This window comes from Labeo rohita, chromosome 23, assembly GCF_022985175.1.
Source record: "Labeo rohita strain BAU-BD-2019 chromosome 23, IGBB_LRoh.1.0, whole genome shotgun sequence".
NCBI lineage: Eukaryota > Metazoa > Chordata > Actinopteri > Cypriniformes > Cyprinidae > Labeo > Labeo rohita.
The window spans coordinates 19,522,513-19,548,021 of record NC_066891.1 but is presented as its reverse complement, the minus strand read 5'-3'; the positions used below and the strand labels follow the sequence as shown (position 1 = coordinate 19,548,021).

Here is a 25,509-nt window from a genome sequence, read left to right as displayed (position 1 = left end):
GATATAATACTACTAAAAAATTATAATCTTACACTTAACTCCATACCGAATAACCAGACAATGAAAATATAAATATACAAATTATTTGTATTTGGGACACTGTGAGCACGGAGACTGTAGTGTAAATAGCGTAAATGTGAAAATGTTTAGCTTAAATGTTTAATATGAATAAACAGTGCTCATAAACTGCTGCTGAGACAGAGGTCTATGGGGCGTTCGTTGGGCACATTACGTCATCACTTAACAAGCCCATTGATCAGGCTGCCTCTGACGTGATACCCGCGTTATCCAATCAGAGTAAGCGAGCGTCACCTACCGGATGTTGCGTGCTTCTATAGCTGTAAGCAGAGTGCTGAGAAAGAACGTCACCCATATTTTTTTTTTCTATTTTGTTTTTCACTGCACAACAGAACGAGAGCCAGGAAAGCCGGATGGCAACGAGATTTCGTTTCACTGCCGTAAGAGCGGGCATGGTCATTCGTAAATTTTATGGGTCTTGCTTCCGGTCTCATCCGCGTCCAGCTATTTTTGGCTGTACAAAACAGCTGTTTTTTCTGCTTAAAGGAGAAGTCCACTTCCAGAATAAAAATGTACAGATAATGTACTCACCCCCTCGTCATCCAAGATGTTCATGTCTTTCTTTCTTCAGTTGTAAAGATATTATGTTTTTTGAGGGAAATATTTCAGGATTTTTCTCCATATAATGGACTGCTATGGTGCCCCGATTTTGAACTACCAAAATGCAGTTTAAATCCAGCTTCAAACGATCCCAGCCAAGGAAGAAGGGTCTTATCTAGCGCAACAGTCAGTTATTTTCATTAAAACGATACTTTTTAATCTCAAATGCCCGTCTTGTCTCACTCTCCCTGAACTCTGTGTATTCTGGTTCAAGACAGTTTGGGTGTGTCGAAAAACTCCAATCGTATTTTCTTCTCAACTTCAAAAATCATTTCAAAATCATCCTACATCACTGCAGTACTGACCCAGTCTTTGCAAAGTGAACATGCAAAGAAGATCAAACACCCTTTACAAAAAAGGTAAAACCGTGATATAGGGCGATTTTGAAGTTGAGGGAGAACGTGAGATGGGAGTTTTTCGACATACCCTAACTGTCATGAACCAGAAAAAACAGTCAGGCAGAGTGAGACAAGACGAGCGTTTGACATTAAAAAATATATAAATTGTATTATTTTAATGAAAATAACTGATTGTAGTGTTAGATAAGACCCTTCTTTCTCGGCTGGGATCATTTACAACTGAATTTGGGATAGCTTGAAACCGCATTTAAACTGCATTTTGAAAGTTCAAAATCGGGGCACCATAGAAGTAAAAAAAGGAAAAAAATCCTGAAAAGTTTTTCAAAAAACAATTTCTTTACTACTGAAGAAAGAACAACATGAACATCTTGGATGACAAGGGGTGAGTACATTATCTGTCAATTTTTGTTCTGGAAGTGAACTTGTCCTTTAATGTTGAAAATTGGTGTCTAATGTTTTATCTTAATTATGGACACACTGGTTTGTAGTACAAATTTGCCGGTTTACTGAACATTATTACTCGAATTATTATTTCCCTATATACATTATTCCCCTAGTGTTGTCATGATACGTCATCAATCGGCCATATTAGTGGGTGGCACGGAATGTAAACATTGCCACTGAACCAAACAAAACTTCGTATTTTGGTGATTATTGTTGCTGAATTATTGTCATGTTTTGGACTGTACTAATCGGTCAGACCGGGAAAAACTGAGGAACAAAAGGCATTTGTGGTTGGCCAAACTGAATCAGGATTTCCAGGGCAAGAATCTTGACAACATTTGTGTTTGTTCTTATTTCCAGTCAGGTTAGTGAAATATTAGGCTAATATCTTAATTAATACGGCTTAGTACGTATCTTTACCGCCTATTAACTAAGTTTGTCAAAATATTGTGTGCTTTTCTGCTTACTAAGTTCTTCTTCATATGATTTAGCAGCTTCCACACATTTTTTCCATGGGTTAGACAGCATAAATCAGCTGAACAGCACATTCGGTAGTACATTAACCATGCAATCCATGCTGTTGTTTACATTTGAGTATCACCAATATGGCCGTGCACTGAAGAATGAGGTGGATAAGGCTAAAAAAGTAATTTGAAACTGTATTGATGTCTATGGTCTGCAGTGGTTTTAAAACCATTTTTTTCTCTCTGTTGCTTCTTTCTTCTGAGGAACACAAAACAGTTTTTTGTCCATACAATGACAGTAACAGGGGTCCAATGTTGTTTCAGAAAAAGCATTATAACATTTATAATGAAAATCAATAATTACAGTTCTGTGACAACACAAAATATGAGCAAACTCACGTTCACAGCTGAGTCAAGATGTTTGGATAACAACATCTGTTCAATTCAGGTTTGGATCCTGCCTCATGTTAAGCTGCATCTGCTACCTTTATATCCAAAACTCTCTGTCTCAAGGGACAAAATAAATTTGTAATCATATTCAGATTCAGAATGACATCTGTTCTAGTTTTTCATGTAAACTGGCTTTCAAATATGCTTCATTCTGGATTAAAATGTCTTTTCCATTAATTTAGATCAAGGACTAAAATTAAACAGAGAATAATGACATCACAGCTTGTGTTCAAAAACATCATCTCTTTATTGACATCTTCAAAAGACCGATTTTGCATTCGACTGTCTGAGTCGATGGTAAACTTCAGAGAACAAGCAGAACCACCATGTTACCCTCCTACTGCAATAACTACCGCACTGAACTGTTTGAGGGTTTGTACCTTTGTGTGTATTCTTTCTGAATGTGCCAGCAGAGCAATGTATTTCAGTCAATAAATGTTTCGCATTTACCTCTTCATGCATTTATGGCTACATTTAGATTGCACAGTCAAGGAAAAAAATAATCTTGATTATTGTGCTTTTTTACTAAAGTAAAACTTTCTCAACCAAAAGTGAACATTTGCGTGGCCTCATGACTTGTCTATGTGTATCTTCACCCAACTTCCATCAAAATAATGTTTTTCTCTTCGTAAGGCTTTCCTTTTTACTACAAGTGCGAAAACTCGGCAGTAAACAGATTTAACAGCTTTGATTCCCCTGAGAGTTGAGGCAAACACCCTCTCTCAGTTCTGTCAGCTCTTAAACCTTACCTGTCTTACACAACTGTTTAAAAACATAACCTATCCGAAACACAGAAACAGGCAGAAGGAACAGTCACAAACAAACAAAACCCACACAAATCATACATAAACATTAAGCTGAATGGAATGTACGTCCATTTGTTTCTGGAATGCATGTTTGAGAAGTGCACATCGTGCAACTGTGCTTTGCCATGTACTACAAGTGTGCATGCTGACAAGAGGCTCTCACATGCTTATATTTTGAACTTTGAAACTTATATTCAACATTAACAGTCTATCAGCCATGTTTGCAGAGGAGCAGCGCCTCTGTGGAAGCTCTGAATTCTTCACAGTATCATAGTCTCACCTTCAAATAAACTCTACACTGAACATCTGACGCACTTGTGAATTTGACACCTATGGAGCAAAAGTATGTGCACAGTGAGCAGGGACTTGTATGTGTCTCAGTTTCTACATGCGTGCACTTCGCAGGCTGTGTCTGTTCTAGGTGTGGCTTATTAAACACATCCCTGAGGTCTTATTACCACCGACACCAAACGATGACCTCAAACACAAGCATCGTAAATAGCTTCATTCATTCTTCAATTCTTCAACCAGTACAAAGATTTCCAAAACTAGAAAGTACCTGCCTGAGTTCCAATACTATGAACACAATGGTTCCAGGAATTAGCTTAGGCCACGGGTCCCACAGCACTGCTGTTTAATAAAGACTTTGTACCTGAACAGCACCAGCACAGCAGATCGACTGCTGCCTTCATCATCATCATCTTCATCATCATCCATTCAGCAACTTTAGTGCCTTTAGCATTAGTCTTATTGCTTAAATCAAAACGTATCAAAGTCACAGTGCTGAGAGTCTGTAGTATTCCGCATAGAGGTACGTCATCCTTGCAAATCATCACGCGCTTGAAAAACAACAGGAAGTCCATGTAAATTCTATGTAACAAACATCATGAACATTATCCATATTGTAAGGCAAATACAAACAAAACAAATACTTGTCAGAGCCTTTAAACATCTTCAAACAAGAACGTAATAAATATTAGGTGTGTGATAGACATCAACCGAATACTACAGCAAGTCTTATTTATACTGTCCATGTCTGGGTGAGTAGACAACCGGAGAGACGCTTCTAAACATTGGAGATGTTTTGTGACGCATCCCGTGCTTGTCGGATACCGTAGAGCCACTTAATTACACGTGCGTTCCTCTCGATGACCGAGATGCCGTAAGGAACACGCTCGCTGGGCTTTACAGGCCCGTCGTCATCATCGTCATCATCCTCTTCTCCTCGACGTCCATCCCCACCGTCCCCGCACTCCGAGCTAGGCGTACTGACGCTGCGGAGTTTGGAGACCGAAACAATGTCTGAATTTGCCCGGGCGAAACGCTCCACGCCACCCATTCCATCCACCTCATCTGGGTCCAGCCCACAGTAGTTGAAGAAGCGCTCCAGGTCAGCTGTGGCCCGAGAGTAGCGGTCGCTCAAGTCCGACTTGGAGCGGTGGAGGGTGGGGTGCTTCCGGGTTGAGCCGGGACGTGATCCTCGAGAGCTGGCTGAGGAAATGCGGGTGATAGCGGGGGAAGCTGGGGGCAGAATGCCAGGGCGTAGAAGCAGCGGGCTGGAGGGTATGCAGGGGGATGAAGGGTGAGCTGTCGAAGGTTGCTGCTTAGCAGAAGGTGTGGGAGGTACCTGTGGCTGGGCTATCTGTGGTTGAGCGACTTGAGCTTGTCTCGGTTTGGGCTGTAGAGGCAATCTCTGAGGTTTCCTGATCTCTGCGTGTGGTCGCACATCCACCCGTCGCACAGTTACAGAGTTGGGGGTTCCGTAACTACCTTGTGGTACCATTCGAGGAGCTCTGGCTGGGACCGGAGGTGGCCTTCGGCTTGGCTCTGCAGGTGAGGGTTGATTGTTAAGTGGAGATGAGGTGCGAGAGGAGTTGGGCGTTGAGCCAAGGTGTGCTTTAAAGTTAATGCAGTGCTGAGGTTCAGCAGATTGTCCACTGCCAATACTATGACCTCCCGAGGAGGGTGAGGAGGCTGAGGGAGAAGAAGAGGATGGGGTAGGCGAAGATGCAAGTGGTCCGTCGCAGACATTGATTAGATTATTAAGTACTTCCAGGTTAAGTTGAGGTCCTCTGCTCAATGCATGGTCGGGTCCTCCGTTCTCCGTCTCAAGTAGCCGCCGGGTAATCTTCCTTGCTGGTGGAGTGTTTATTCTGCACTGCATCATCATGCTTGGAGATAACAGCGGTTTGCGGATGATTGGGGGTTTCACAGGTTCTTGTTTCGTAAGGACTACTTGCTGACTCTTCACGTACTTGGCCTTGTCCGCTTCCAGACGCTCAACTGCACTCAGCTTCCGCGTTCCTGAATCCGGCACTCTGCGGAAGTAGTCCGGGCCTTTGTTGAGGATTCGGAAAGGCATGGCAGAGGTGAAGGGACCCCCATTAAGACGGCCATCTGTGGGACGAAGGGTCTCCACTGGCATGATTGGTAGCAGTGGGATTAATTTAAGAGGTGAAATGAAGGATAAGGGTCAAAGTTTCTGCCTTGCAGTCCCAAGAAAGACTTCTGTAGTCGCAGGTCTCTTTATTCTGTGTCCTTTGTATTTTAAGCTCTTTTTCCCCACCTTCAAGAGCCCCTTTAACTTTCTTACCAGTCTGAACACTCCTGCTGCTGTTTCTTTTACTCTTTTTTGTGTGCCGGCCTCTTGCCTCTATTATCTGCTCTCTCCCGAGTCCAGCTCATTGAATAGAGGCCCGTGGGATGGGGTCATAAAGGGTCGCATTCCACATCAGTCCGACTGAGTGACCCACCAGGACGGGGTAGATCCTTAAGTGAGTTAAAACAGTTCTGGTGAAACACAGTGGCTCAGACTTTTCCTCTCAAACTCCAGATGTCCCAGACAAGTAAAACACTCCTTAAAAACCCGATCCTCTTTTTCTTGTAATCCTGGACTCTTGTCCTGGAGGAAGGAGAGAGAGAAAAAGATGCTGTCAGACATGGGTAGGCAAAGAGAGGACCTCCTCTCACTCCCTCTGCTCCACACAGACACTGGAGTACTCTAGGGCAAATGGGGGCAGACGTTTGGTTTTAATGCCCTGTCTGGCCCCTCCCACTACACTCTTAAAGCCTCCAGATGCTGCATGTGGGAGCAGCCAATCAGGAAAGAGTAAAGAGTTCCAAGCACAGGAGGAGGAGAAAGGACTAAGCCAGCAGCTGATCTCTGATTGGTCTAAGGTTGGAACGCTGACCAATTGCACCCTTCCCCCCACTCACAACAAACACTCCTACTGAATTTTCATTCAAATGTGATTCTTTGAAAAGAAACAAAAAAGAAAAGGGCAGAGCTAGAGAACAGCTGCAATCTTTTATACTGAATTGCATCAAATAGTGGCGTTTTATGAAAATATTTAAATATCCTCCTCCGTTCCACTTGTTCAGTGTTCATGAGCGCACAAAGGCGCATTGTGTAGTGTCTTTACAGAGTACATTATAGGCAGATTATCATCTTTTATATTTGTTCTCAGACTAGATCTAAGCCAAGGCTCATTTGAATCTTTCTTGAGCTAGTTTTATTCAATGTGGTAAAACCCTCTTACCTTATAACTATAAACAGACTGTTCTCTCATCTGTGCTGGCTCAAATTTAGACTTTTTCCTCGCACTCTCTTTCCCTTCATCACAACTTCTGATGCTTTCATATTCTCTTGATCCTCATTGTCAAGGGAGTGAAGGCAATTTGCCTTCTCCCTTCCCTATTCTCCTTTTTGTTACTGCATTAAAGGTTTGGATTACATCATCAAGAGCGCTGAGAGGCTTGTTCCTCATCATCATCATTATATTCAAATACACATTTTTAATTAATCTTTTTATAGCATGACTTCTTGTCTGGGCCCTCATCCCCGTTACGCTCCCCCTCCCCTTCTTTTACTAATAAGATAGAAAAGACTTAATACAATAGGAAGACAGACATACTCTCTAACCAAGCAACAGCTAATTTGAAACCCTAAATATAGTCTTAAACTAAGTACAGAACAGAATGAACTGCCTTTAGAGAAAACCGCTAATAACCTTACTAACATTTGCCCGGAAGACTGAACAATAAATAGCCTAAATGAGCTACTTGGATTGCACTGCAATTATTTTCAACATGAAATCAAAATTGAACCCATTTACTTTCTTAATGCATGTTGCTTGGATCATTGGGAACATTTTATCAGTGCATGTTTTTCCAGATACTAAAACTGTCTGGCTTTGGTAGTAGCTTGGTCTTCCTCTGAAGTTTCAGGGTTTGCCAATTTTAACTTTAATGTTATGCTGACTGATTATTGTTTAGGAACATTACATGATTCTTCAGAGTTATTTGCTTTACATACGAGATTAAAAACATATTGCCACCAATGACTACCTGGTTTTTCTATCATTCAGAAGTGACTCTGACTTGTACGTGACTACGAGATCAAAACATCAGAGTGACAGGTAAGTTCAAAGTAGGTTACCACTGGCATTGAAAAATGCCTTGTGTTGTGATGTTTCCATCACTATGGAAATAGAATTATTTAAACATGCTTGGCATTTCTCTATCTGATATTGTGTCTTATAAGAGGCTTATGGACAGGGTAATGCAATAAATGCTTATCCAGGTCAAATTCTGTGATGCATTTAGATGATGCACACACACATACAGCTGTCTCTCAATGGCGAGGCTTTTAATAGAAGGCACAGTTGCTCAGGAGCCTGCTTTGCTGCTAGGGGTGAGGCAGCTCTAGTGTCCAAAAGCCAAAATGGATCATCATTCCTTCCCCTCCACATCTCTGTATTCCCCTGTGCTAGACCGGCCTTTACCAAACACCAACATGGAAGAAAGCACTTCCACAGGGACCACAAGCACAAAGGCTTGCACATATATGGATAACAATGAAAGCTATCAGAAATTCTAGGCTTGTTAAGTCATCAGAGCCCTTTCTCAAAACTATTTAACTGCTCAGGCATCAGTGAGATAAGCAAACAGACAAATAGCCAATGTAACATTCAAATGTGGTTACATCTTAGATAGTACACCCCTAAATAAAAATTCTGTCATTAATTACTCACTCTCATGTCATTACAAACCCGTAAGACCTTTGTTTATCTTAAGAACACAAATGAAGATATTTGATGACATCTGAGAGCTTTCTGACCCTGTTACAGACAGTAACATAACTGACATGTTCAAGGCCAAAAAAGATACTAAGAACATTGTTAAAATAGTCCATGTGACGTCAGTGGTTCAACCTCAATTTTATGAAGCTAAAACAGAAATAAAACACTGAAGTCATTTTTTAAAGATTAACTTCTACATGTGACCAGGAACCACAAAGCCAATCATAAGGGTCACTTTTTTGAAACTGAGATTTATACATAATCTGAAAGCTGAATAAATAAGCTTTCCATTAATGTATGGTTTGTTTCCTGAAACTATTTGGGAAAAAAAAATCTAAATATTGAGAAAAATCGCCTTTAAAGTTGTCCAAATGAAGTTCTTACCAATGCATATTACTAATCAAAAATTAACTTTGGATACATTTACGGTAGGAAATTTACAAAATATCTTAATGGAACATGATCTTTACTTAATATCCTAATGATTTTTGGCATAAAAGAAAAATCAATCATTTTGACCCGCACAATGTATGCTATTGCTACAAATATACCCGTGCTACTTAAGACTGGCTTTGTGGTCCAGGGTCACATATGTGCAATTGAAACATAAAACAGGGGAAATGAACATTTAAATATCCAAAGTTGGCTAATATGTATCCAAAATGAACAATAACTAAGACATTTTAAATCACTAATGTTGGCAGATAATATAGGAACCAAAATGTTACACATCTATAATCCATTCAGAGCTTGAGCAGTGATTAAAAATAAAGTTCTCCCATGCACACTGTAATAAGCAGGGTTTAGTTCCCAATTTCGGGTTGCAACCCACCAGCTGGGAACCACTGTTTAGAGCAATCATCTTACAGCACACAGTGATCCCAAAACCATTAGTGTGTTTAGATCTCACATAAAACAAGATCCCGAAACAGAAGCAAACACACAGTGGAATGTGAGGGACACAGGGGCGAGGGTGGCACAAACAGCCCACAGCTTTGGGCACAAGCGTGGTGTGAACTGATAGAGATAACAGAAGCATTTCAGCGCTGAGCCGACTGGACGCAGAACACCGAGGACGTGGGGAGAGCCAGGAATACACACACTTAAGAGGCACACACACCCACGTCAGTCTGCCACAACCACAGGAACACACAGGCATCTCCAAAGCAAACCTTGCTGGGCACAAAATAAAGATCTGTTCTTGATTTCTGAGAGCTGATGTCATTTTCCCCACAGTGTTTAGTGGTGAACTGGACTGTTGGTTGAGCCGCAAAAAAACGTGAATGGAAAATGTTTGAGCATGGTATTTAACAGTGATGTTTTTGTAAGTGTTTTTATACCTGAATGGATGCGTTTAATAATTTGAGGTGAAGGAAAATTTGATGCGAATAAGCTTATAGTAAAAACTATGGACAAATGCACTGGGAGACGGCGGGTCGAGCACGGCGGTCTACAGCTGCAGGGAGAAAGTAAAAAATGACCTCACTAATTTTGGCTGAAAGAAACTCCGCAATGTAATTAGAGGGGAATTCAGCATGACTGGGAGAGATCTGCTGTTTTAAGGATGTCTTTCAATTACTGCTGCGACAGCAGACCCGACATGAGAGATACACGTGAGTGGGGAAAACAAAAAAGAACAAGGAAAATGAAAGAGAGAGTGAGGGAGGGAGAGACAGAAGTGGGTCGGATATCTGAAAAACAGAAAAGAGTGAAACAGAAAGTTGGTAAACAATAATTTGAAATAGTACAAGATTTGTTGTTTTCTAAAAGAAAAAAACAACAAACTTATCGCGACGCTCAAGTTCAAAGTTCACTCCTATCATCTTGCATGTTTTTCCTATTCCACTGCCCTCGTTGAATCTTTGTCAACACAAAAGTGCATTCTGTATGAACGGCACCTAGCGAAATGAGTGCGCCACATGTGAGCGGTTAATCACGTGCGCTGACATGCGGTTGGATCGTTCTTTTCTCTTTACTGCTTTCATTGGCATTTTGTTTAAGTGTCTAATTCTAACGTTTGGTAATATTCCCATTCAACATTCCTATTCACAATTCCTCGATTTCTAAAAAATAAAATTATAGCAAAGCATTAAATTTGAATTAATTGATAAAATCGCCCAGCCCTAACCCTAACCAGATGTCCGTAAGAACTCAAAATGTGTCAATTTTGACAAAATCTAAACTTGCTGCGCTTCGCTATGAAAGGGAAAAACAGTAATGGTGATCCTTACCCTAGTTAAGGGGTGCCCAAACTCCTGGAGAGCCGGCGTCCTGCAGAGTTTAGCTCCAACCCCAATTAGACACACCTGAACCAGCTTATCATGCTCTTACTAGGCATACTAGAAACTTCCCAGCAGGTGTGTTGAGGCAAGCTGGAGTGAAACTGCAGTACACCGGCCCTCCAGTACCGAGTTTGGGCACCCTTGCCCTAAGCTGTACAGTTGTCAGGCTTGGAGCGTTGATGAGAAGCTCCTGGATGTCAAAATGTGAAGGTATTTGAGGCATTTAAGACTGACAGCTCTAACTAGATCAAACCTGACATTTCCTGCTCCTAGCAGCCTGGAAGGATTCACTCTGAGTCATCTGTGCAAAGTTACGCTCCTGTCCCCCAGGCTACAAACTTTCCATCCTTTAACGTGTCAATACTGCAGGAAGCTTGTGTGAATCCGTTCAGGTATTAGGCAAGAACTGTCTGCAGGAGATCTGACGTCACTATGAGTAACGAGGGAATTCAGGAATCTCTCCCAACTGGAAACATGAGCCATCTTGCTGAGTAAAGCAGACGTTATGTAAGTAAAAAAGAGGTGGAATGTGTCAGACTTAGGGAGAGACCATCACCACCCTGTGAGGTAAATATTACCTTTGCAGGGTCGTTTATTTTGTTTTATTGACAAGGAGAGACAGATAAGATGCATTCTGGACGAGCCCCCGTAAACTACTATTCAGCAACAAGTAGCTATATATTCCCAGTGCTTTTATGTGACAGTTCTCGATTGATTTATTGATAACGGCTTGTTTTAGCTTGTTTCAGAGTGAATCTAAGTGGCTGTGCCCTACAGATGAACCTCATTTGTGTGACCGCTCACTTAAAGATTTGACCTCTTGCACTACACTGTAGGTGTTAGGTGTAAGTACAAGCTAACTAGCATCATTCCCAAGGGTTTTCCCTGACGGCTTTTACTGCATTGACAGAGTCGCACCTCTCACTCAACTCACCTCAGCGACCGCGATAAAGACGCCCCAGAGGATTCAAGCCTTTAGCCTGATAACCTTTCACACTGCCTCCATCCGTTACTACCACAAAGCTCTATCGGTAAAGGACAGCTGGTTATAATGGTTTTAAACAGCCTTCTCTTCTCAATGTGTGGCAGCGCACGGCACAGCTGTTTCCCCTCCGTCCACAGCAGGCCAGGATGACCTCTCAACACAACATCATTAGACAGAGCTGGTATTGTATTAAACGTCCCACAGCTAGACCAGGATACAGCTAACATTGAATGTCTGAATGAGCCCTGAGGATATTATCATCATTCATCTTCCATTTATAATGTCAGCCGATGTGTGGATACCTAAAGAGATGTAAATACAGAGTACCCTCAGTGGCATTTCTCACACTCGAGAGTTTTTAGCCAAATAATTGGAGGCATAACATAGACTTCTGCTGATTTTAAGTAAAGAAAATAAATTTTAAATTTCTACATGAATTTACTACAGAATTTAGAAAAAAAGAATAGACATTACTACACAAATTTCTAAATACATTTGTAATCATTTATAATTAATATAAATAATATAGACGGCTGTACTTAATTTTTTTTTTGGCAATCTATCGAGTAATTCTTTGGTTGGTCATATATATATAAATATAAATTAATTAGACATGCTTTTGATTAGTAAAATTTAATGAAACCATTACAATGGAGTCCTGAAATTGATGGAAAACACAGAATTTCGTAAAAAAAAAAAAACTGAATTTGAGAAAAAATAAAGCATATTTCATAAGGTCTTAAAAATGTATTTTTTTAAATATTTAATAAACTGCTGTTAAATTGAATAGGTTTCACGATTTCAATTAATTTTGATTAATATTTTTTTAATTTAACCATTAAAACAGGGTCTAGAAAAAATTAAATAGAAAAAAAGGAATAGAAAAATTAAAACTGAAAAAAAAAAGAATTTAGGAAAAAAAAAACATTTCATCGTCGGCTCCCAAAAAATTGTGTAATTTATGTGTAAAAATGTATTTAAAAAAGGTTGAAGCAGAAAGGTCAATATAACACATCATTATATTTAAAACGATAATAAAGAAAAAAAGCACATTATTTCATTATCAGTTAATTGTTGCAGTTCTAATAATATATTTTAAGCATTTTTTATATTATTATGAATAACTTTATCTAATAATCACCTTTTCATTTATCTTATACACTTATAAAATTTATATCCTCAATATGATGAGAAGATCTATCTAAAAGGACATAAATACAGAATTAAAAAGAAAAATATATTAGTCCCTTCAATTTTTAATATGATTTTAATTATTAATATTATTATTATGAATAATCACCTTTTAATTTATCTTATAAACTTATATCTTCTCATCATTTTGGGATATTAATTTTATGTCTAAAAGGACATAAATAATATAGAAATAAAAAAAAAACTAAAGGGACTAAATGGCCAAACATCAGGTTATATTGATTATAATTTATCATTATCATTTTACATACAAAATTAGTGTAAACTAATAACGTTCAACCTCCCATAAATGTGTCACAGAAGCATGTTAGAGAGAAAACGTACAGAGAATAGGATCGGTCCGTTTTTCCATCTCTCATGTTGACTGTAATAAGATAATCAGATGAAAGCAAGAAGTCCATCTGTCCTTTATGGGCCAGCCACAATGTGACCATAGAATCCGCACATTTCCCTCCGTCCATCACTTTAAAACTTCAAATCAAAGTAACCAGATTAGATCAAACTAGATCCCTGGAGTTTTCAGATCAGGGCTGAACGTCACAGCAGATCAGGACACTCATGCAACACAGCGCCGCTCAGACAGATGTATCTGACCCCAGAGACCTGGGTGATCTGTCACTTACACAACTATTAGTGATTTACCGTTTCCACGGGATAAAGCTCTGCAGAACCAGCTGCACTTTAGAGGAAGGACACTGTTGGTGGCAAAGGTCACTTTAAAATCTCAAACCAGTACTGTTCAATCTTCCTAGCAACATTTTCACAGCGCTGTCAGCGGTATAAAAAGAGATGCACCTCGCTGTCATATTGATCAAGCGAAATGGCCTGATCATCCTCTAATTACATCCATGGCAACCTTGTCTCAGTCAGACTCATCTCAGGAATCCATGACCCCGGGGTCTTTTAAATGGACCCTGACCCTGTGGCCTGCCTCAGGCCTGACAAAGTGAAGCTGAGAAATGTCACTCACACATTCTAAACACTAAAGACACATGCACACTCACGCCTGCCACACACAAGCAAGCTAACAGTCACACAGAAGCATATTCGTGTGTGGACACAGCATGTAATCACAAAGATGAGACGGTTTAAGCGTCAGCCCAGAGTGTTGTTTTTACCTTCTTCCACCGCAGCTACCAATTCCGCTTTCCCACAGTCTCACACACACACACACACACACACACACACACACACACACACACACACACACACACACACTCACCAAAACAAAAGAACAACAAACAACTAGTAACTGCGTTTACAAAAACTAGAGCACAACACAAACATGGTCTGCAAACACACACAGACAGAGGTCACCTATTAACCCAGTTTGACCAATAACTAAGCCAGGAATGTTAGTGAGTTAATGGATCTCAGAGAGGGAAAAAGAGATAGAGATCTTTTCCTGCATGAATATGCAGATAATATGACAAAATGCCTCACAGTTGTTGTTATTATTACACACACACACACACTGACTCAGTTCCTCATTTCTCAATCACTACTGTTTTCATAAACAGTCATTTTACGGATGTATGATGTATATCATATCATACTGGTTATCAAGTTTTTTTTATCTGTATCGTTCAGTATTGGATATTTAATTGCTGATGGTATTTTCACCTGTTTTTACATTAAGATTACCACTAATAATTTATTAACACTGGTAAATGTAATCTTCAGCGAATCTCAAAATAAATTCAAATTTATCATAATTTACAAAAGAAAATGCTGGGTTAAAAACAACCCAGCACTGGGTGAAATGTGGACAAACACAACTATTGGGATGTTTTGAGCCAGCGGCTGGGTTAAATGTTTAACCCCAAAATAAAAAATGAACCCAAAACAGGTTGGAAATTAGCATTTATTAATACGTTCAATAAATGAAGTTGAATAAATAATAATTAAATAATACACATTTTTTAAGTTGCTTATTAATAAATGTTCACCTTTTGATTATTGCTGATGCCTCTAGTAATTATGTATAGTTTTAATTTCCATCCTATTTTGGGTTCATTCTATGTTTGGGCCATATAGTAATTTTGAGCAATAGTTGAGTTAAATAAAACTACCCAGAAGGTTGGGTTAAACATTTAACCCAACTGCTGGGTCAAAACTAGGGCTGCAAAACAATTAATCGCTGTTATTCACATTTTAAAATATAAAAAATACTATATGTGCATGTACCATGTATATTATGTTATAATGTATATATACACACACATATGTATATACTTTTAAAAATATTTGTATATTTATGCTTATATTTATATAGAAATATAATATATTTTCCTTAATATATACATGTATGTGTGTGTATATATATATATATATATATATATATATATATATATATACACATATATGCACACATACATACACACAGTACACACATAGTATGCAAACAAACTTTTATTTTGAATGCGATTAATCACGATTAATTGTTTTGCAGCCCTAGTCAAAACAACTGGTCGCTGGATTTGACAATATTTTGTTTTAAACCCCGCACTGGGTTGTTTTTAACCCAGCATTTTTTAGAGTGAATGTGATGCCTTAAACAAATTCAAAATTCAAATTTGAAATTCAAAATTCAAGCTGTTTGTGTATTTTTTGTATGTACTTTTAATATTAGCCATTCAATTGTTATCAACCATAACATGAAAATACTGGTATTGATAATAATGTTGAATATCCATTTTCTGATTCTGTACATTGTAATGTTGTGATGGCTAAATTCAATTGTAGAAAATTAAAATAATTCATTTTAATTATAATTTCTTTTTCATTTATTTACACAAAAGTACAGATAAATATTAAAAATTTGTTAAAAAAAAAAGTTTTAAATAATAAATATCAGCCATAACTTTAATATTGGTGCATCCTTAACAACAAGGCACAAAACGATGTTCAGCACAAACAAAAACTAACACAGTCCAACAACTGAGCTCATAAATGCAAACCCACAGTTATCCACTGTTTTAATGCATATACAATAAAAGTCCTAATGAGGTGGGAAAATACCTGGAGCTCATCTGCATTGAAGTGCCCAAAAACTGAACTCAATCACCCTACACTCACACGATTCTTACTGATCCCATATAAACAACCATTATGTCCCACTAGGTAATCAGTCTAGTCCCGGCACGCTCAAATTAGACTCACTAAAGACATTCATAAATGAATGATGAAATGAGAGAACATGAGTTATACATGAGCCTTACTGTTACTGCTATTCCAGTTGAAGATAAAAAAAAAACAAAAAACGATATGTTAGGGAGATAAATAGATTTAAAACCCCAACCTTTAAAGCCCAAGTTCAACACAGTCAACACAAACTAACTGCAGAAAGCATGAGACTAATCCACTTGTCTATAGATTACTGGATCTCTTACAAGTTGCTTAACTTACCAGGACAAGTGTTTTCCAAGAGCAGGATGAAGCTCTCAAGCTGTCGAGCCTTTTGAAGAACGGAGCTCAGCAGAGAGTCGGCGCTCCGGTGAATGCGTGTGAGAGTCTATGTGTGTGTGCGCGACTGAGACGGCAACTCAAATACTTCTCCTCCTCCCTCTTCCCTACATTGCTCCTCCTCCCATCCAACTCTTTCAGGAAGAGCCGGGATAGAGAAATACAAGCAGAAAGAGCAACACTTCCTTTACGGACACATGACAAAATGAATCCATTCATGCACCACAGTATGTGTTTGTGCCTTATTTACTCCACAAATCCTTTGCTATTCTTGGTCTCAAGAGGTTTCCGATTGGAGTTGTCGCTTCCCATTGGTGTTCACCTCCTGGATATTTGTGCCGGTCATTTCTCAAAATACCTCTTAATAATCTTTTCCAACATTCCACCTAGACTACAGGAGGAAGTGATATAAGAGCGTCTGTCGGCTTCATCAAAGTAAAAGGAGCACTGCACTGGTGGCCATAAGGAAATCCCGTCATTGGGTTGACAATTTCTGGAAGATCTCCAAGGAATTACCTGAGACAGACTGAAGAGAATCATCTCGTATGAGCGCTTTCTGTTCTGGGAAGCAGACCGCTATGAAGAATTTGTGGTTTCTCGGATCTCAGAATATGAGTCTTTGGCATTCAAAACACTGGTAAAATCCGGTAAGAGCAGGGAGTGGACTGGATCCAGCTCACAGTGACAAATGAATCAAAGTTATGAAACAAATACTTTATTTTTACCGACATGCTAAAATCAAACTCACTTTGGAGACTCCACCTCTCCATTTTAAGTAAGATTAGCCACATTATTTTAGGAGTGGTTGGATGGCGTCTACTTTGGCAGACCACCTTTGTGTGAAGGTGAATGTTCTGCTGATAACAGATAATAGATGCTATCCAGATGCACAACAAATAAACAAGTCTGACCCAAAGAGCTCCTCCTCTCCTGGTCAATTCATTCAGTCAAGTGCAGGTGTGGATTCTTAGCCCATTCCTCTCCATTTGACTGCCTTTGAAACCCACACCCTCATGCCAAGGGGGCATACCTGAGTCCCACCGTAATCACAATACCCACAGAATGTCTGCCTGTGGCTATGGTAACAGATCTCTATGGGAATGGCTGAAGCTGTGTCTGCGTTAAGGAAAGTTAATCAGGCAGATGCTACCAAAACTCTGAAATAGGGGTGTTAATGATAGAGTGACGATTAACTGTTGTGCATGATTTAATTGATAAAATTAAACTGCTGATTTATCAACTTAACATACTGTATCAAATTTATACTGTGTATAGAGGGATCTGAGGTGAAAATGCACATTAAGTTACATGTCATCTTTGTGAGACAAATGTGCACCCCTGGATTGTGAAAATGAAGCAGGCTAAATTTAAGGTGTTGCAACATTTCATCATCTATAAACAATGATTACATGCACTGAAAACATAGTGATAGTGTGTTTGAGACCATAACAACTAGCACTACTTATGTCTTTTAATTTTTGTTTTTCTACCTGCCCAATCAGGCCAAAACTTGCCCTGCCAATATGTGACCCTGGACCACAAAACCAGCTATAAGAGTCAATTTACACATCATCTGAAAGCTGAATAAATAAGCTTTCCATTGATGTATGGTTTGTTCGGACAATATTTGTCTGACAGCTATTTGAAAATCTGGAATCTGAGGGTGCACAAAATAAATAAGTAAAAAAAAGATCTAAATATTTATAAAATAAGTTTTGATATATTTAAGGTAGGAAATTTACAAAATATCTTCATGGAACATGATCTTTACTTAATATCCTAATGATTTTTGGCATAAAAGAAAAATTGATAATTTTGACCCACACAATGTATTGTTGGCTATTGCTACAAATACCCATGCTACTTAAAGTGGTTTTGTGGTCCAGGGTCACATATTTTCATTGAACACCACCCTCATTTCCCCCCAAGACATAATACTTATATTTTATATTTCTAATAACTTTATATAATCATATAACTACAAGAGTTTTCTAGCAGTCTCTGTTATTCTCAATGTAAAACACATAAATATACAAAATTATGAGTAAATTAATTTAGAGGGAACCCCAGGTATTAAGTATTGTATGGCTTAATATAAAAGAAATTATGTCTCTTACTAAAATATATAGTAGAAAACCTGAAAGATTTTCATTACTTAAAAAATCCTCAGTTTTATACATATTTTGGACTATGGGGGGCACCATTATTTCGATTATGTGAAATGGATGTACTCTGTGAGGTAATGGTGCTACCGGCTGCTATTTTTACCACATCACAACTCGGAAAATAACATACAGCTGCTGAAAAAGCTTACAGGTGGCGATGGATATAAGCATAGGCTTCAACCAGATGCCGTACCATCGATGTTTCCCCACAGGGAGTCTAAACGCCCCTGGACATTGAGTGAAATCCGAGCTGAGAAACTCCTTCAGTGGACGCAGTGTCATGACAAGCGTTGCATGTTTACAATCTGCCAGGATGGCATCTAGCATTTCTTGTCTCTGCCATTTGTAAGCTCTTTTAGTAGCTGTGGTCGACTAAATCCACAAATGCATCAGGGCTAATGTAGAGAACAAAGACACAGGTCTTTAGGAAGTTTTATTTGTCCACAGGCATCTTCAGCAGTGAAGACTTACATTGCTTCTCTTGTTGCTCTCCGACTGAAAATTACAACCAAAAGCTTGTATCAGTATTTTGTTTTTTGAGTTGTTTTGAGGTAAGAATAGCAACATGTAGTGCCAGTAGCTCACTAAGTGCAACCATTTGACGTAATTGAAATAATGGCGCTCAAGAGTTGATGATTATTGAGTTCTTCTCACATCTGTCATCAGATTACCTTTTCTATTTCTATATGCATCTCTTCAAACTCGGTGGTGCAGGGATAAGGACCTCTGATCTTTCACCTTAACGTTGTAACTTCATCCCTGCCCAAGTTCTTGAAATGTTTACGGCGAAGCTGCTTACGCTGCAGGATCAATGCTAATGTTAAAGAGCCTAGATGCCCTGTGTGCCACATTGGTAATGCTGTCAGCACTGATCTGTCTGGGTGCTCATCTGAGCTGCTGAAGAATGGCAGTGTCTTTGAAAGAGGGGATTATGGAGCAGCGCAGGATTACTTCTGCTGCCCATCTTTCATTCTGAAGATCGTAGACCACGCTGTAGGCTCTGAACGAGACACACACACACACACTCACACTCACAGGGTCAGACTCGTATATGGACATCTCCTTTTACAACTCATATTACACACAGACATGTCCAAACAGGCTTTCACACCACTAAATCATCACAAACACACACCTCTGTGAACCTGCATGTGCAAATAAACACGATCGACTGATTACTTAAAACTGGCAGTTTGCCACAATGAGGTCAACGATCATAACAAGTTGTTTACATACCTAACAGCTGCATTTAAATAAATGGTTCATATTTTCATGTGGGTTACATTTCTTATCAGAGGATAGAAGAGAGACGGATGCCAAACCAATTCCCTCTGAATTCAAAAGTGGTGTTATAAGCAGGTCTGGACAGAATCTCAGAATTTGGCATTTTTTGCATGAAATTCTGCAGTACGGATTTACCCAGCTAACAACAATTCGCTAACGTTCCCAATAAGTTATTATTAAACGTTATTTCAAAACATTTTGCAAACATTATGAGAATGTTACTTTTGAATTTGCTCTGAATGTTCCGAAACTAGAAAGATTAAAAAAAACATTCAAAAATTGAACAGTCTATTAATGTTACTGGAAGAATGTTTGTTACTAATCCTAAGAGAACCTTGACAGAAAATTCAACAAGGTTCTGAGGATGTTCCCTGTTATCTTGATGAACAACAACAACGCAAGAGGAGGGCATCTTTACAACTTTAAATTCTGCGGAAATCAGAGCAGAGATCATGTGTAGGCCTGGTTACAAGTGGGTGGCACTGAAAGGATTGTCTGAAATTGCGCCAGCGTCAACACGTGCACACACACACACACACACACACACACAAAAGGTTAAACCATTTGCTGAAGAGGCCAGGCGAGTCAATACCACAAATCTGGGAGACGTTACACAAAAACAAGAGCACCTGAGCCAATCAATGCACAGAGACAGAGAGGGATCAAGGGTGAGTGTGCTCTCAGTCGCGGTGCCATACCGGGGAGGAGGCCAGATTCAGTCTCTCACGTGCTGGAGAGAAACACAGCCCTCTGGGAAGGGTGGAGGGCTGGCTGGACTAGCGGTGTTTATCTTGGGAGGGCAGTTTCTAGGGATAGGCCTGAAAGAGCCAACTCACATTCCTCAGGAAAAAAACGGAGATTTAGAGGAGTGCGCGAAGAAAAGAGAAAAGCTCGGTCACGTTTTGAAGTCTAAACGTGGGGAAGCTGTATTTAGTAAACACATGTGGGCGGTTGATGTGGCAAACTTCTTATGGGACAAAAAGGATCATCCAGAGATAAAAATAAGACTAGATTTATTAGTTGAGCATCCCAGAGTTTCATATTTCTGGAATTTCTATGCTCATATTATGTGACTGTCAGGATGTTTTTCTCTAAAATAACAATAAGTAAATAAATAAATAAAATAAAATACAATAAAATGAAATAAAATGTACACTACCAATCAAAAGTTTTTGAACAGTAAGATTTTTAATAATTTTAGAAGTCACTTCTGCTAACCAAACCTGCATGTATTTGATGCAAAATACAGCAAAAGCAGTAAAATTGTGAAATTGTTTTTGCTATTTAAAATAACTGCTTTCTATTTTAATATATTTTAAAATTTTATTTATTCCCGTGATCAAAGCTAAATGTTCAGCATCATTACTCCAGTCTTCAGTGCTGATATATGCTGATTTGCTGTCCAAGAAACATTTATTATTATTATTATTATTATTATTATTATCATCAGTATTTAAAACAATGGAGTAGATTTTTCAGGATTCTTTGATGAACAGAAAGATTCAAAGATCAGCATTTATCTGATTTAAAAAGCTTTTGTAACATTATATACTAAACCATTCAAAAGCTTTGAAATCAGTATTTTTTAAATACAGAAATTAACACTTTTATTTATTTTTTATTTTTAAATTGATCGAAAGTGATGATAAAGACATTTACAATGTTACAAAAGATTTCTATTTCAGATAAATGCTGTTATTCTTACCTTACTATTAATTAAAGAAACCTAAAAAAAATTCTACCCAGCAGTTTTCAACATAATAATAATAATAATAATAATAATAATAATAATAATAATAATAAATGTTAATAAATAATAATACATTTTGAGCAGCAAATCAAAATATTAGACTGATTTCAGAAGGATCATGTGACTGGAGTAATGATGCTAAAAATATTCAAAAAAATATTCAAATAGAAAGCAGTTATTTTAAATAGTAAAAATATTTTTTTACAAAAAAATAAAAAAATTCTGTAGTAATATTTTTTTACAATGCAGGCTTGGTGAGCAGAAGAGTCTTTTAATAAACTTTTAATAAAAGCACTTTCACATGCACTTTATTATAAAAGACAACAATGTACAGTAATCCAGTATATATTAGAAATGCAGCTTAAAAATACAAGCATTTGTTGATTAGCAACCATTCCTGTAGTACATACAAAACTTAATAAAGGGTTTGTGGTTAAATAGACTCTGTCAGAGAAATGAGTCACATGGTGTGTCACTATAATAACAGCTTTAAACTCCGTCCGTTAGAAATGTTTTTGCTCATTGGAGAGGAAAAAATGATTAAGGACATTGGTTCAAGATGTCCATGTTCTATGGAAAGCCCTTATTTGCTTTATAGTACAAAATAAAATAAAACATACGGGTCATAGGAAACACCACCACACTCAACATCATATTCTCCAGTAGCTTGTCTGTTTATATCCTATTATCAACTTATCAGCTACTGAGAAATCACACAATAAACAAGACCTCTTGATTACATTGATTCACTGAATCAAACTTTTTTCAAAAAGTTTAATTTTCAATAGCTGTTAATTCTTTAAAACGATCAGACACATTTTAGAGTTTTAGGAAAGTTGGAGATCACTCTAAAAACCCAAAATGTCTCAGATTCTCTCTCTAATCTTCTCAACTCTGCTGAGCGTAGGATCATTTTATCCACTGGAGCCCTGCGGCTGTCAAATATCACAGAGAGAGACTGTGGCGCTTCACATGGTTTGCAAACTAACTGGCTTAGGACCTAGTGGCTAGTCTGTGGTTGAGGGTGGGTATGTGTGTGTGTGTGTGTGTGTGTGTGTGTGTGTATGGTCTGAAAAACAGACTTTGCTCCAGAGGAGACAGAGAATATGCAGACTACAGATTAATCTTCACTAAACAGTAACTTTATCTCTGCTGATAGACCTCTACTCAGTCCTGACAATCCTAAACAGGAATTTGACTTGTAGCACATTCTGGAAATCTACAAAGCACAACCGGAGGAAACCAAGGAGACCAGTTAAGTCATAGACTCAGACTCTGTTATGACATCCACGCTGATCCCACATTTCACAACACTGTGGAGGATGATTTCCAGAAAACTGACATCAGCACTAATTCTCAGCCAAAGTGCGCACAATCTTTTGCCACATGTGGGATGCTGTGGGGCTTTACTCTATCCAAATACATCTTAGGCCTGATTAGACTGCATTTTCCACATCTAGTGCACAAATGAGCACACAAACTCTTCAAAGTATATGCATTTACTGTATGTACACTTCCTAGTGGACATACGAAAAAGAAAATGCAGACAGAATTGCGAAACCCTCTTATAAATACAGGAGCGATGCCAATTAATTTGTATTTAATTATAATCCAGAAAAATTAAAACAGACAGAATTTCAGAAAAAAAAAACATTATTGTAAAATGTTTTTAAAAATAATTGTAATTTTTCATTTTAATTTTTTAATCATTAAATGTTAAAGTTTTATGAATTCAACTGTTTAGACTAACTTTCGAGATATAATAATGTAATTTTATGTTAAATGTTTATTAAAATGTAAATTTAAAATTAATTCAGAAAAAAAAATGAAAAAAAAAGAAAAGCAAAAAATTTAGGAAAAAATAATATGGGTTATGTTGATGACGAAAATTACATCACAACTGTCCACAAGAAATGTCCAAAAATACACAAAAACATATACCTTTAAAGATCCCATTATCAAACTAATCTGAAAACATCTAGACATTTATCATCTAAAATGAACATTTTAGTTACTATACCACAAAGAAAAGTGGCAAAAGTGTTTTTACTAAGCGTCAGCAATCGGCAATACTGGCGACGCTGAACGTAAACAATCCCACTGAACGGAACAAAACTCGCATCTTTTGCTGATTATTGCTGCTGAAAATGATCAGTTATTGTCATGTTTTGGGCTGTACTAATCGCTCAGACTGGGAAAAACATTTGTAGTACTATAGACTGCCAAAAGTTATAACAAATCAAGGAAAAGAGTGCAAAAAAACTGAGGAACAAAAGGCGTTTGTGATTGGCCAAACTGAACCAGGATTTCCAAGGCAAGAAACTTGACAAAATTTGTGTTTACTCTTATCATTTCCAGTCAGGTTGGTGAAATATTATGCTAGTATCTTAATTAATACTGCTCATACGTACTTTTCCCACCTATTAAATTTAGTATGTCAAAATATTGCACACTTTCCTGCTTACTAAGTTTTCACTATATGATTTAGCAGCTTCTACATGTTTTTCCCATGGTTTAGACAGCAGAAATTAGCAGAACAACATATTCAGTAGTACATTAACCTTGCAATCAATGCTGTTATTTATATCCGAGTATCGCCAGTATGTCCGCGCATCCGTGTAACTGACCAAATCGTGACGTAAGAGCAAACCCTCTTGCAGATTTGACACAGAATAGCTGTTAATGTTTAAATACTTTAGTTCTTATTGTGTTCAAAAAGGTCAACGTGATGCAATTCCCTGTTTAGACAGACACTGAATGAAATGCTCAGGCTATCAACTAACAGGGAATAACAAAACATACTCTAATCCCTTTTCAGTTTCCTTTGCAGCGGAATCAGGTCAGAACAACTTAGTAATAGCCTATACAGTACAGTAAAACTAAACTGCCAAGCTGTCTCGTTATTTGATCTGTTTCACTAGGATTGGTGACTAAAGATATCCTATACGTGTCTCGCAGACATCTAAACACACAGGTCTGTATTGGGATTATACGCAATCTAGCACATCAGCAGCCACATAATCACACACTTATGAGTTTACGTTTCCTGGATTGCATCAAAAAATACTCCCACTGACAGTTGGGATTTAATAACATGGGAAACTGTCTTAAAGGTTAAAGTGGTAAAAATAAAACAGACATATCAATGAAGGAAGTTCCTGTGGCCTCTGGGGCCAGTTTCCTTATTACAAAATATGCTCTATTCACTATAAAAATAGTCTAAAAGACAGTACCGTGAAATAGATAGGAAGCAGCTGTCACTTCATACTTCTGTGCAGCTATTTTGTTACTTCAATGAGCAGTGCTGCAGTCAAGGACAAATCACTCAGAGAATATGTGCGGTAAACCTTCACTCCAGGACTTGCCCTTGGGCTCCAGTTTTAACAAGACTGCACATTAATTTTCAAAATGACATTCTGCAATAAAAGTGCTCATCACCCAGAAATGATTAGAGATGGGGAGGCTGACTCACTGCCGCGAATCGGCTCGTTCGAGCAGTTAATACTCAAAGGAAAAGATTCAACGATTCAGTTAATTACGTCATCATGGAGTGGCATATTAACGAGCTCATAAATTGTGCTTTTAATGTAGTGTTCAGCTCATAAAAACATGGTTGTCAAGAACGCATATATCATCTGCGTCAACATTAAACAATAAAAAAAATATTTTAATGTACTTGGAATAATTCAAAGCATTTGTGAACCGTTAAAATAAAGATTCGCTAGAACAAATTTCCTCTGATACATATCGTGCACTGATATCAGCATTAGAAATCACATTTGATCTAACTCAATGTACTCATTTTAAAAAAAACTGTGAGTGATGACTATTTTCGACCGTTGCGAGCGTCGTCTACTTTAATACTTTAGTCCACATTAAGTGAAATATTTATTAAACTAGATTAAACTGTCACTGAGGCTTCATTTTTAGTAACGTTACTCACCTCAGCAGTTTCCAATGTTGACCTCGAACAGGTAAAATCAAACTAGGTTGTACCGTATGAATTTAGTAAAGAGCTAAAATATCTTTGTGAGAAAAAGTGAGAGCAACTACATTTTCATGAACACTGATGGACGATTGAATT

The 25,509-nt window shown here is 38.1% G+C and overlaps 1 protein-coding gene across 2 annotated transcripts; it reads right to left on the bottom strand.

Annotated features, from left to right (window-relative positions):
* Positions 1 to 2,618: 2,618 nt before the first annotated feature.
* On the bottom strand, positions 2,619 to 25,509 carry wu:fa11c10 (protein FAM110A). 2 transcript variants are annotated; one of them, XM_051096959.1, is made up of 2 exons: positions 25,369 to 25,509; positions 2,619 to 6,103 (listed from the first exon to the last, which is right to left on the bottom strand). In XM_051096959.1, exon 2 carries the CDS (start codon positions 5,624 to 5,626, stop codon positions 4,268 to 4,270), a length of 1,359 nt encoding a protein of 452 aa, XP_050952916.1. In that variant the 5' UTR covers positions 5,627 to 6,103; positions 25,369 to 25,509; the 3' UTR covers positions 2,619 to 4,267. The 2 variants fall into 2 exon arrangements, with proteins under 2 accessions (XP_050952916.1, XP_050952915.1); XM_051096958.1 differs by lacking the exon at positions 25,369 to 25,509 and adding an exon at positions 16,170 to 16,292.

Bases quoted from the DNA above. Each gene is read 5' to 3' on its own strand.
- wu:fa11c10 (XM_051096959.1), bottom strand. From the start codon at position 5,626: ATGCCAGTGGAGACCCTTCGTCCCACAGATGGCCGTCTTAATGGGGGT.